The sequence below is a fragment of the Sphaeramia orbicularis genome, chromosome 16 (assembly GCF_902148855.1).
Source record: "Sphaeramia orbicularis chromosome 16, fSphaOr1.1, whole genome shotgun sequence".
NCBI classification, from domain to species: Eukaryota; Metazoa; Chordata; class Actinopteri; order Kurtiformes; family Apogonidae; genus Sphaeramia; species Sphaeramia orbicularis.
This window is the reverse complement of record NC_043972.1, coordinates 59,158,025-59,172,329: the sequence shown is the minus strand read 5'-3', so window position 1 is coordinate 59,172,329 and position 14,305 is coordinate 59,158,025. Positions and strand designations below refer to the sequence as shown.

Here is a 14,305-nt window from a genome sequence, read left to right as displayed (position 1 = left end):
AAATACTGACTGGTTTTCTGACCCCCCTGGACCACCCAATACAGTAAAAGTGCACATTTTAGAGTGGCCTTTTATTGTGGCCAGCCTAAGTCACACCTGTGCAATAATCCTGCTGTCTAATCAGCATCTGGATCTGCCACACCTGTGAGGTGGATGGATTATCTCAGCAAAGGACAAAGGAGAAGTGCTCACTAACACAGATTTAGACAAATTTATGAACAATATTTGAGAGAAATAGGCCTTTTGTGTAGATAGAAAAAGTTTTAGATCTTTGAGTTCAGCTCATGAAAAATGGGAGCAAAAACAAAAGTGGGGCATTTATATTTTTGTTCAGTGTAGATATATATATATAAACTTTTACATAACTTTTTCCCTTGAGTATATTTTCAATATTTTTCCTTTTTCAGCCTAATAACATTATACATTTTCTTCTCATCATAAGTTTTTGAAACTTATCAAAGACTTTCCAACAGAATGCATGTTGGATGATTTAATGAAAGCGTCCATATTGAAAAAGTTAAAACAAAGCCCTTCCACTGGCAGCAGTGGGATGACACTCCACCAGGGGGCAGAATCAGGTCACATCCAACAGGTTTTGAAGGAAAGTATTGACGTTGTTGATTAGACAAAGGTCTGAGAACCTGTGGTGGCACATATGACACAGATGTGTTTAAAGGCTTCCAGTCCGTTTCAGTGCTCAGACCTCAGTGTGGTACTTCTTCTCATGAGTCTTCTTCCACAGCTCCCAGTGCCAATCCAGCCGCCCGTCGAACTCTGCCGCGACCCCGACGCACCAGCACACCAGCAGCCACCCCCCCAACACCACCAGGCCTGGAAACAAACACACACGGACCACAGGATGACCTCTGACCTGTGAGGGGAGGAGGAGGCGGCTCGGAACCACAGCCTCAAGTCAGAAACAAATGTTCAGAATGAGATGAAAGTGGAGATGAAGTCAAAGAAAGGCCCGGAACTGTGGTCCTACAGCATCCTTCTGCTGCTGAAATGTGGTCTGGGTTTTTAATAAAGATACTTAAGACACTTCCAGAAATACGTTCTATTAACCCTCCGGTATCCTGTCCACTAAGGCCCTCACTAAGCACCAACTGTGCCTTTTTGGCACACTGTGGAATCATGTCAAAAAAATTTTCATACAGTTTGTTTTTAATTCTTTTACACTTTTTTTATTTCATCAACTTGAGCCGTAAATAAAAATACCAAATACTCAATAATTGTCACATTTTTTAACCCTTTAAATGCCATGTTTGTAATGTAAACAAACAATTTTTTTGATGCGAAAAACACACAAATATATATTTTTTTCAATATACTACATAAAAAGTGGATCACATATTATTTGTTTTTTTCATCCTGGCATATGTCAGTGATTAACTCCAACATTGGTTAATCTGCATTATTATTATTTTTGGCACTAGGTCAAATGTTCAAAAATACTACCATCTGTCAGCAAGTGTGCGTAAAATGCACACCCATAAATCAAACTATTAAATATTATATCTTGATTTATTTTTCTGCTCTAATTTGATTTTATTTTTGTAAATCCAGCTCAGTCCTAATCATACAGATCAAATGTTAGAAATAGTGCGTTTTAGGCACACTTGGTGACAGATGCTAGTCTGCTCATTTTCTTTTGTTTACAATGTGCGCATTTGAGTTGGTGGACAGAATTTTAAAGATCATGCAAAAATGAACAACTTTTGAATTCTAACCTTATTTAAATTGTGAAAAATAATATGAAGTTTTTTAAAACAAAGTGCAAAGTGTGCATAAAAGGCACACCCAGATACCGGAGGGTTAAACAACTTCAAAACAATGCATTAACGAAAGCCAGACCATTCAGAGAAAACACACTTTAATCACAATAAGATTTCACCTGCTGAAATGAATGAGAAATTAACTGTTTAATATGTTCATGGAAGTGTGCCTAATGCAGTGGTTCTCTTTAAGTGTCCCCCCTTTGGAGGACCATAGACCTCCAGTCCCCCTTTGGAGGACCATAAACCTCCAGTCCCCCTTTGGAGGACCATAGACCTCCAGTCCCCCTTTGGAGGACCATAGACCTCCAGTCCCCCTTTGGAGGACCATAGACCTCCAGTCCCCCCTCGACCCCAACAATATTATAACAGTGGTTCAATTAGAACTTTTGACAGAAACATTAATATTGTATCAATACTTTTTGTTTTTCCTTGAATATTTTTTTATTCAAATTAAAATAATTTAGATTTTTGTTTGAATAATACAAATAAACTCACCCAGACTGCTCTGAGACAATATTTATACAAATAAAAATAGGAAATGTTCAATTATCTCTAACTCTGCCAGTCCAGTTCCTTTTTTTCGTCCAACAAACACATGTTGGTTCCACAGATGAACATGTGACCAGTATCAGTGGGTCCATGAGTCCGTTTCCATTGGACATCTGAGAACAGAAAAGTCCAAACTGGTCCAGAACACAAACCTGTGTGTCCATGTGTCTTTTCCAGTCCAGTCCTTGTCCATTGTCCAAACCTAAACTCTTTGTCTAGTCTAGTGACAGATCACCATGGTAACAGATTGGTTTGGTGTCTGTCCATAAAATGAGTCCAGGGTGAATTCAACCATCAAACATTAGTTCCACCTGATACATGTTCCAACCTGAAGAAAAAAAAAAAAAACCACCCAGGACTGATCCATGACCCCCCTGGGAAGACTTCACGGCCCCCCCCTCCCAGGGGCCCCACCCCACAGTCTGACCAACACTGGACTAAATCCATGTATCTGCTCCGCATCCGTCACATATTCACTGTATGTTTATATGTTTCTGTTTCATATTCGTTCATATTTCATATGTTCTGTTGAATCTCTTGTTGTTGAACAATGTAAAAAAAAAAAAAAAAAAAAAGTAAAAAAAACCCCAGTATTATTCTGGCAGCAGGGGTGCCGGAAAAATACTGTTAAATAACGGAAAATAACCATCTCATAAAAATACGGTAATTTTCCATCATTAAAATACAGTTTTTTGCCCTAACTTTACATCAGATTTTGCATATTTTTTTGACTTTTTAATGTTTAATAAAGAATATTTATATGTATTAAAACAACCAAATTACCTATAAATATACATATAAATAATTTTCAGTGAGACTCAGTTGTCCAATCCAGTGATAAAAACTGTATTTGGACAGTTTATCAGTGCTTATACATGTTATACATTCAGAAAAATACATTTATTCAACATTTTTGTTGTGAAACCTCCTGTAATTACACAAGATATTTTTTCAATTAACAAACAAGCCTGGTTAAACTGACAGAACAAATACTTCTTTAACGGTTAATTGTCAGTAATTTTATCTTGTTTTATTTATTTATTTACTTTTATTTTTTTACAGTATTCAACTTTAAATTAACAATTTAATCACATAAATAGAAAAGAAATATTTGTGAAATTATGATACATTTGTATCATATGTATTTTGTATTATGTACTGTATTTTAACTGTATCTTTCTGTGAAAAAAGAAACAATTTCTTTTAAAAAAAATTAAATTTTTTGGTTATTCACAGTTACAGTTTTTTCGTGTTATTTTACATTTGACATGTAAAATCACAGTCTATTTTTGTCATTTCATTGATATTTTCATGCATTTTAAAAATACAGGAAAAATCCGTAAAATAAACAGTGAAAATTCTGTTAAATTACAGATTTTTTAAACAGTGAAGTTTTCAGAGATGCTACACTTTGCACAACAAATGTTCACAATGATGAATCAGATGTTGATTTAAAAATAATTTTGCACACACACACAAATACCCCCCCCCCCCCAGTGATCATACGGCTCCTTAATAGAACTAAAACAAATTCTAAGTATTTCATGCATCAGCCTATGATGGGAGAACAGCTTCAACTGGTGGAATACAGCAAAAATGTCAAATATCACTAGTGTCGTTCTAAATAAAATGTTGACATTAGAGAATGTATGATTATAAAGTGTAATGGCAGTGAAATTAAAAAAAATACTGTTTTAAAGGAAGTTAATGGGACATTTATGAGGGAAACCAGAGGAAGAGTCTGACCCTACAGAACAAATACTGACGACAGCGGGTCGGTTTAGCTCTGGGCTGTCAAACTCATCTTAGTTCAGGGGCCACATTAAGCCAAATATGATCTGCAGTGGGCCGAACCAGTGAAATAATAACATAATAATATATAAATAATGTCAACTTCAAACTTTCCTCTATGTCAGGGGAGTCAAACTCATTTTAGTTCAGTTAGATCTCAGTTGGGCCAGACCAGTAAAATATTAGCATGACAGCCTTAAATAATGACAACTCCAAACTTTTCTTTTTGTTGTAGTGCAAAAAAACACATTAAATAAGGAAAATATTTACATTTACAAACTATCCGAACAAAAAAGACATGAATGACCTGAAAAAAATGGAATTTCTGAAGAAAAATAAGTGCAAATTTAACAATATTCTGCCTCAACTTCTCATTTATATGTGTGTTCCAGATCAGATCTACAAATAAAGGCGTGTATCGGCAAGAATCTGGCGATACGATACAAATCACAATACTAGGATCACAATGCGATATATCACGATATATCATGACACTGTTAAAAAGGCAATTTTTTGTTTGTTTCTTTTTTTTTAAATGATTATTTCCTCGAAGAGTTGAACTACACCAGAAATCTGCACAAATACTAAACACATTTAAATTTGATCAGAACAGGATCTAATGCTATATCACAAAATGTTCCTGTGTTAAAACCTAAATTCTGTTTTATAGACATTACAGTTTCAGATCCTGTTCAAATGTTCATATTTTATTAGTTCAGAACTAACATCAGAACATTATTTTTGTGCAATCCCAACAAACGAACTAACATTATTTAATAAAAGAGTGTTAAATAATAATAAATAAAATATAAACAAAATTGAACCTCCAAAATACCTGCATTTGAATAAATACCTAAAAATATCGATACAATACTTTTTAATATTGATACAGTATTGTGAAATGAAATATCAAGATATATTGCAGATCTGATATTTTCTTACACCCCTAACTACAAAGGCACAAAACATTTAGAAACAGGCAGAATATTGTTAAAATTGCACTTAATTTTCTTTAGACAATTCAGGTTGTTCGTATTTGTTCAGGTTATTCACATTTCACCATCAGATAAGTTTGTAAATGTAAACTTTTTCTTAATTTGATATTATTTATTGTACTACAACAAATAAAAAAAATTAAAGTTGTTATTATTTATAGGTATTATATAATATTTTTTTTCACATTAAACCAAAACGAATATTTGGAGTCATTATTTTTAGGTTATCATGTTGTCATTTTACTTGCAGAGTCATCCCGTGGGCCGGATTGGAACCTTTTGCGTTCCGGTTTTGGCCCCCGGGCCACATGTTTGACACCTGTGGTTTAGCTGATCATCTATGACACAGGTGTCAAACATGTGGGAAGGGGCCAAAACCGGCCCGCCAAAGGGTCCAATCCAGCCCATAGGATGAATTACACTGAAGATATTAACAATCAATGGTGTAAAATCATTTTAATTCAGGTTCCACATACAGATCTCATTTGGGTCAGATCAGTAAAATAGTATCATAACAATTTATAAATAATGATAACTGCAGATTTTATCTTTGTTTTAGTGGAAAAAAGGAAAATTACATGAAAACGTTTACATTAACAAACTATCCTTTTACAAAAAAATGTGAATAACCTGAACAAATATGAACAACCTGAAAAGTCTTAAGAAAAGTAAATGCAATTTTACCAATATTTGTGTATTTGTAATTGTAATGTAAGTAGTAATGCACGTGTAAATGATAAAGTGATAAACTGAGGCCGAATACTGTTAAAATTGTGTTTGTTTTTCTTAAGATATTTTAAGTTGTTCATGTTATTCAGATTTTTAAGGAAACGTTGTAGATGTAAACATTACCATAATGTAATTTTACTTTTTTCACTGTTATTATTTTGCTGGTCTGGCCCACTGGAGATCATACTGGGGTGAAAGTGGAACTGAACTGAAATGAGTTTGACACCCCTGATCTATGACATCTGTCCCACCCCTACTATTTATTATATGGAAATTATTATTATTATTACTATTATTGTTATTATTATTATTATTATTGCAATATATCACTCAGAATTCAAATACTTAAACTGACATTTAAAGGGTAAAAATCCTGAATAATCGTTGGATGTTGGGTAGTTTTGAGCAGAGCTGAAGCGGTTTAAGAGATTTAGAAAAAAAAAAAAAAAGGTAACCGGGGTGGGGGGGGTGGGGGGGTGTTGAGGAGGACGTAAGTGTTAAGAAATTTTCAGGATGACATTGTATTCAGGAACAGGAAATAAGATCGAAAAACAAAGATTCAAGAGCGTCTGGTGTTCATACATGAGCAGGGAGGGGACATTTTACACACACACACACACACACACACACACACACACACACACACACACACACACACACACACACACACACACACTCTGTTCAGATAGTACAGCTGAGAATAGAAACTAAACCCAAAAGACAGAACACAAATAGAATCATCACATTAAAATATCGAAGACAATAATGAGCGTTTCACCAAAGTGTCACTTCCTGTCCAAAGGTTCGACTGTGTGTGTGTGTGTGTGTGTGTGTGTGTGTGTGTGTGTGTGTGTGTGTGTGTGTACAGGAAATCCCCTGGTGAGTCAACAGTCCACAACATCAGAAATGAAACTAATGAACAGACAAAAAAAAAAAAAAGAGCAAACGCATCAAACTGAATTAAATTCACATCAGAACAAGTAAAAACAACCGTGAAATAAGACGAGTTTAATGAAGAAGGAAGAAGGAAGTGTTTATGTCAGCTTCAGATTCAGAACGGGGAAGAATGTAAACATGCAGGTTTCACCAACGGTACACACACAAAAAAAAAAAAAAAAAAAACATTGTGAGGGATCAGGATCTATGAATAACAAACTAACAACACTGGTCCACAGGTCACATGGTTCCACTGGTCTACAGGTCACATGGTCTATAGGTCACATGGTTCCACTGGTCTACAGGTCACATGGTTCCACTGGTCTACAGGTCACATGGTCTACAGGTCACATGGTTCCACTGGTCTACAGGTCACAGGTCACATGGTTCCACTGGTCTACAGGTCACATGGTCTACAGGTCACATGGTTCCACTGGTCTACAGGTCACATGGTTCCACTGGTCTACAGGTCACATGGTTCCACTGGTCTACAGGTCACATGGTTCCACTGGTCTACAGGTCACATGGTGATGGAACTGTTCCTTCAGGGTTTTCCAGGCTGGTAGATCCCATCAGAACAGCCCACTGGAACGCTTTGGGAAGACTAGACTGCAGTGCAGATTCTTCCACCAGCGCAGAATGTGTGCATCATCGTCACAGGACAAAACACTGAGCATGTGCAGAATGGAAGGAATAAAGTCCAAACGGAATAAAGGCAGGAAGAATAATCCAGGAAGAATTTAGACCGCAGTTAAAAGAGGATTAAACCACTGACTTTCATCAGGTTTAAATTTAATCCAAATTTTTCTTTTTCAGCTGGAATAAGGTGTTTACATGAGCATCTGAAATAGGATCGAACCTTTAATCAGTTTAAACCAGGAAGAAAAGTTGTCATGGAAACGCACAGATTCTCCATCTCGGATGATCCTTTAGTTCATCGTTTGTCTGAGGGTCTGTACAGACTGAACCCATGTGGTCTGGACTAGATTACCTTTAGAACCCTTTGGAACATCAGTTCAACTATGGGTCCACATGTGGACGTCAGACATGAAAGGGTTAAAGTATGTAGTAAGCACCTGTAATGTCTGAAGCAGATGTTTTCTCATAAATTGCAGAGCAGTGTCGTAACACCAGAGACAAAACCACATCAGATCTGATGACGTCACATCCCAGCGTTTGTACCAGAGCCGGATTTAGTCCCAGACTTCCCTTTTCTGCTAATTCTGAGTTAAAGTTCTAAACCAGGGGTCTCAAACATGCGTCCCACCAAAGGGTCCAGTCCGGCCCCTGGGATGAATTTACAAAGTGCAAAACTTCCACAGTCCAGGCTGTGGAACTCATTTTAGTTCAGGTTCCACATACAGACCAATAGGATCTACAGTCAAATAAGAACGTAATAACCTACAGAATATAATCACTCCAGATTTTCTTCTTGGTTTGATGTGGGGGAAAAAAAAATAGATTATGCCTATAAATAATGACCACTTCGCATTTTTGTCTTTGTTTTAGTGCAAATAATAACATTAAATTATGGAAATATTTACATTTACAAACTATCCTGGAACAATAAAATGTGAATAACCTGAACAACTATGAACAACCTGAAATGTCTGTATTAAATTCAGTCCAGTTTGAACTCTTTTCTTCCTGTTCCTCAGTGTTTAGTGTCTTTGTAGATCTGATCCAGAATGCACATGGACTAATGAGAAGTGGAGGAAGAATATTGTTAAAATTACACTTATTTTTCTTAAGAAATTTCTGTTTTTTCATTTTGTCCACTTTCTTTTTTGTTTGGATAGTTTATAAAAGTAAGTATTTTCATAATTTAATGGGATTTTTTTGTGCTGAAACAAAGACACAAATTTGCAGTTGTCATTATTTCTAGGTTATTCTGTTTTTATTTCACTGGTTCAGCCCACTGGAGATTAAATCAGGCTGAATGTGGAACCTGAAAGAACAGGAGTTTGAGAGTCCTGGGTTAAACAGACTGGAGTTGAGTGGATGAACTCTGAACTATGTGGAAACACGGTCTGACCTGGACCCTAACCCTGGACCCTGACCCTGGACCCTGACCCTGGACCCTGACCCTGACCCCCCTGAGTCCAACAGCCTGAAGCACCGACTGAAGACCACAGTCAGACCATGGCCAGCACACACTGTCAGGCCCTATGACGTCACACTTTATTATGTTGAAAAGTGCTCGGTGAGACACCTGCGGTCCACACACACGCACACGCGCGCGCACACACGCACACACACGCGCACACACACACACACACACACACACACACACACACACGCAGGTAACAACTCAGAAAAAAGAAAGAAATTCTAAAGCGAAAGTAAAAAAAGAAACAAAGCGGAAGTTCCTCAAAGCTCCTTAAATGCGTCTCTTCACCAGTAACCCCAGTTTAACCCCAGTTTAACCCCAGTTTAACCCAGTTTAACCCCAGTTTAACCCAGTTTAATCCCAGTCCAGAGCCTGTCCAGCCTCAGAGGGACACTTACCCTGTTGTGTCGGACTCATCTCTGCTGTTTCTCTGTTGACACCCGCTCCGCGTCTTCCGCCTTATTTATGGGGATGACGTCACGTGGTGTGCTGCGGCCGGTGTCGGTTTGGAAGAATCACCTGATGTCAAAGAACAAACAGACGAGTGAGACAGGAAGAGGCACCCGACCTACAACACATACTGTATGTCACTTCTGTCATTCCTGTCCTCAAACTACTCTACACTTATGTTTCTGTGAGCACTCTGCTAACTTCTGCTCTAAAATAGAAAAATATATCATATCTAAAAGTAATGAAAAAATAACTATAACATCTCAAAATGTATTTACATATTTTGTTCATTACATTCGTAATTTAGAATTTGTTGTAAATTTGATCATTTTATTTGGTAAATTTCATACACACGAAAATAAATATACCAAAACACGCCAAAATTGCAAAAATTTTCCTGATGGAATTTGAAAAATATATTAAATCTTTAGAATTTATCTTTAACCAAAAAAAAAAAAAGCTCTAGCACCCTAGCAATTTATAAACAATTCTTTAAAATAGACTGAACTCTCTGATGCATTTATTTATTTATTTATTTTAGATTTGTTATTTTTATTTATTTATTTTATTTTGTTTTATTTTTACTATTATTTGTCCATTCTGCTTTGTGTCTTTAGATCTATGCATTACTTTCTTAAATCTATTTGTTCAAATGTTTTTTTCTTTTTGATATCCTGATGTTTGTTCAAAATTTATGTCTTGTATACCCAAATATTTTCAATAAAGTTGAAAAAAAAAAAAAACTGCATTAAAGTACTAAACTGTAGAAAAACCACACAAAGAAAAAGGGAAGAGGAACCATGCCCCTGATGAACATAGGTTTCACTCCTCCCACATGATCTAAAAATGCGCGTGCACCTGTTCACCCACACTAATGCAACAGGGAAGTTCCACATGCACGAGAACCACACACTAGGGTACATGCACACGCACCACTATTGAAAATATGAATTCAAATATAAATACACAGTATGTGTTTTCAGTCAAGTATTTATATGTACATTATATCTAGATCACAGGTGTCAAACATGCGGCCCGGGGGCCAAATCTGGCCCGCCAAAGGATCCAATCTGGCCTGCGGGATGAATTCACAAAGTACAAAATGCAAAAATTACCCTGAAGATATTAACAGTCAAGGGCATCAAACTCAAAAATAACAGCATAAAAACCTAGAAGTAATGAGTCCCAAACGTTCTTCTTGGTTTAATGTGAGAAAAATCATGATATTTTGCCTCTAAATAATGGCAACACCAATTTTTTCTCTTTGATTTATTGCCAAGAACATTAAATTCTGATATTTTTTAATAATAAAATGTCAATAACCTGAACGAATATGAACAACCTGAAATGTCTAAAGAAAAATAAGTGTAATTTTAACAATATTCTGCCTGTTTAGTGTCTGTGGAGATCTGATCCGTAATGCACATGTATAAATCATAAGTTGAGGCATAATATTGATCAAATTGTACTTACTTTTCTTCAGAAATTTCAGGGTTTTTTCAGTTATTCACATCATTTTTGTTTTGGATAGAAATAGTTTCATCATTTAATGTTATTTTTTGCACTAAAAAATTTGGAGTTGTCATTATTTATAGGCTTTTATGCTATTATTTTATTGGTCCGGCCCGCTGGAGATCAAATTTGGCTGAATGTGGCCCCTGAACTAAAATGAGTTTGACACCCCTGATCTAGATACTAAAATGTGCTTAGAGTTCTTATTTGTGTCTTTGTGCATCATAAATCAGTCTCAGTGAATCCAAAGGAACTTTGTGTTGGTAAATGACAGTTGTTCAAATGGACAGGATTTCAGTTCTGTTCAACATGTTGATGCTCATATGAACTATGTTTTCAGCTCAAAAATGAACCATTTCAGCACAATTAATGCTATATTTTCATGTCACAAATGGCCAAGTTCTATTTGAACTGAACTGAGCTGAAAAACAAATCTTCTCTTCTTTTAGATTCCCCAGTTTTTCTTCCCAGATTCTCTCCTCCATATCACATGTTTTATTTGTACAGGTTCAATCTGGAGTATGGTGCTGATCCATCCTGCTTCTGTTCCACCAATACATACATGAAGAATGGCACACAGCACTGTTTACATCAACACTTTTACAATAAGAAGCATTTTTATACAGAAAGAACAATTCTAGATTGTTCTTTCCTCTGTAGTCTGATGCTAAACTATCCAATAAATAATAGTGCTCCTAGTTTTTGCACAGGGATCATTAGTGTAAACGCTGACATGGCTGCAGAGCATCAGTATGATGGGATCCACAACAACCATGTCACATCCGTCCACTGACACATTTAGTGTTTTTGTGTCAGCTGGGATTGTTTTAGATCCATAATACCAACATTTATGAAGAAGAGCACAATTAGCAATAGGAAGTCTATAAGTTTATTCCTAATAAAGTACTGGGACTGACCAGAGCATCATGGGTAATGTCACGTCCGTCCACCAGCAAAAGTTTTCACATACACGTGCTATTCCAAATCCAATATTTATGAAAATAGAGCTTCCACTGTCAGAGAATATCAGTAGTCTGTGCACAAATGGATTAGCATTATTTACACACACTTCTATGACTTTATGACAACTTTTTTTTTGACAAAAATGGACACTCATTTGACCTCCTGAGTAAATTTTAGCCATTATATGTATATTATATGTATACTCTATCCTTCAAACATGTACATTTATCTATGACTATAGTTAAGTCAGACAGACAGGTAGAAGACATAGAATTAAATAGAATAGAACAGATAGAACACATAGAATCAAACAGAATAGAACAGGGGTGGAGGTGGGACAGGTAAATCCCCCTCTTTGTAAAATTATTTCATATGATTCCTATCGTCTTCTTGGTCATGTGACACAGGTGGGCGGTGCCATAGCGTCCTCTATTGATGAACCACCACTAACTACTGGGTCATTAGTAAACATCAGTATAAAAATAATAATAAATTAATAAAGTAAATAAAAAAAATACTGGATGAAACCAGTTCATTATCACCACTGTCCAATACTACATAAATAAATCATATAAATTATCATTTTAAGTTGTAATTTTAATTTGATGGGGGGGGCACTAGGGGCAGTGACACCCCCCCCCCCCCCCCAGTGAGAGGATGGAACCAGCTGGTCCCAGGATCAGAGATCTGAGTCCAAAAGGTTCCAGTTTTTATTTCATATGTATTTAGAGCTTTATATATGTATATTTTTTATATTTTTTTCTTTTTTTCTGTTGTATTGATCATCTCTTTCCCGCTACTTTTATTCCACTTAATTGGAGCGACTGGAACACCCAATACTTTACCCCTGATTCTGATGAACAAATACTGTCTCTGTGTCTTTAACCCTTTCACGTATGAATTATGAGAACCTTAATGGGTCAAAACACAGTCATGTCCCGTCAGAGAGTGAAATTTATTTGATTGCCATTCCAATGTTTATTTCACTGTAAAGTAGCTCCTGGTTTTGGATAATCCTTTAGGGTCCAACTAAAGCAAAACTGGATTTAAAAGTAAAAATGTGGGTCAAATTGTCTCTAAAATGTCCCGTCAGAGAGATTTTGAATACCGTGTTTTGACCCTAATCAAGTTATTTTTCCTGAGTGTTTTTATTCCTCTTTAGGCATGAAAAAAAAACAAACAATGCGATTGAAAATTTTTTTATGAACCTATTTTTTCATGGAGTTGCAAAAATATCCACTCAGCTGGACACCATGCGTTTAATTTTTGAAGCAAAGAAACATGTATTTACTGATACACTGTGTGAAAAGTATGAAATACATTTTTTCAGTGCTGCTTATCTGATGTTTTGTCACATTTTCACTGACTCTAATATTAGTTATTACTCACTTTATGGAGATAATATGAAAAAAAAACAAACAAAAAAAACAACTACAGTCTAATAACACTAACAAGCAATTGATTTCCACTCAAACATGTTAGTGCAGATCAGATTTATCAAGAACAGCAAAGTTACAGTTCTGGTCTGAATGTCGGTGTATGTGATGGTGCACAGGCGTCCACTGTGTTGGCTGATATGGAACTAAAACAATAAAACCCATGAATATATAAGAGAACAGTTCTGAACAGCGGTCCACTGGAGCGACCAGTATGCATGAAAGGGTTAAAGTTGTTGTAGTCTATTTAATACTTTTCCTGGTTAAAGGGTTTTAGATGAGGATACCAGGGACTTTGAGGGCGGTCAGCGGACCAATGAGGTGCGTCGTAGACACAGTAGCCTTTGTGGCCTGAGGGCGGAGCTAAAGGAGAACACAGAGGAAGACCAGCACGAAAAAGACACATCCAGTGGGAAGAATAACGTGTGTTTTAATCCATTTTTCATGGTGATCTGCACATTATTTGATATTGGTGGTACAGTGTGGTACGGGGCTGGAGATGCAGGAGAAGTCAGGAGGTCATTGAACACAACACAGGAAACACAAACCATTAACAGTTAATGCAGACTGTGAAGGGAATGCAAATGGAACTGAATAACTAGTGTAAGACGAAGGTGTTCAGGGTCAAGTGGAAGTTCTGACCTGAGAGGAAACTGGACAAAAGGTCAGGAGGTCAACGCTCCTGGAGGCAACGGTTCAGATGTTGTTTGGGAAAGAAGCATTTAATGGATGCACGACTAGATATGAGACCAAAATCATTAAACAGCATGAATGCGTATAATTATTCTCTTCATACATAGTGAGAGCATGTTTTTTCTGTTCAGAACAGTTAGACACTGAACATTTACAAGTACATGAACCACAGCAGAGCCCTGATGTGCAGATCAGCTGTTCAGAATATTTGAATACTAAGTGGTTCTGCAGAGTCCACACATCTAGGATCAGTACGAGTAGAACAGTACCACACCATCAACTTTTAAAATATAACTACAGATACAGGGAATAAAATCAAACTGAAGAAAGAGTTTTAAACCACAAAAGAAAAGAAGAGGAGGG

The 14,305-nt window shown here is 36.4% G+C and overlaps 1 protein-coding gene across 1 annotated transcript in view; it reads right to left on the bottom strand.

Moving 5' to 3' along the window:
• The window catches only part of LOC115436223 (cathepsin S-like), a 32,792-nt gene extending 23,380 nt beyond the window's left edge, over nt 1-9,412 (bottom strand). Inside the window, exons 1-2 of the mRNA XM_030159010.1 lie at nt 9,287-9,412; nt 704-831 (exon numbers count right to left, since the gene is read on the bottom strand). Coding sequence (XP_030014870.1) covers nt 704-831; nt 9,287-9,305 — 147 coding nt within the window. The 5' untranslated portion in view covers nt 9,306-9,412. The remainder of the gene's footprint in view (nt 1-703; nt 832-9,286) is intronic.
• Between the last annotated feature and the right edge of the window lie 4,893 nt (nt 9,413-14,305).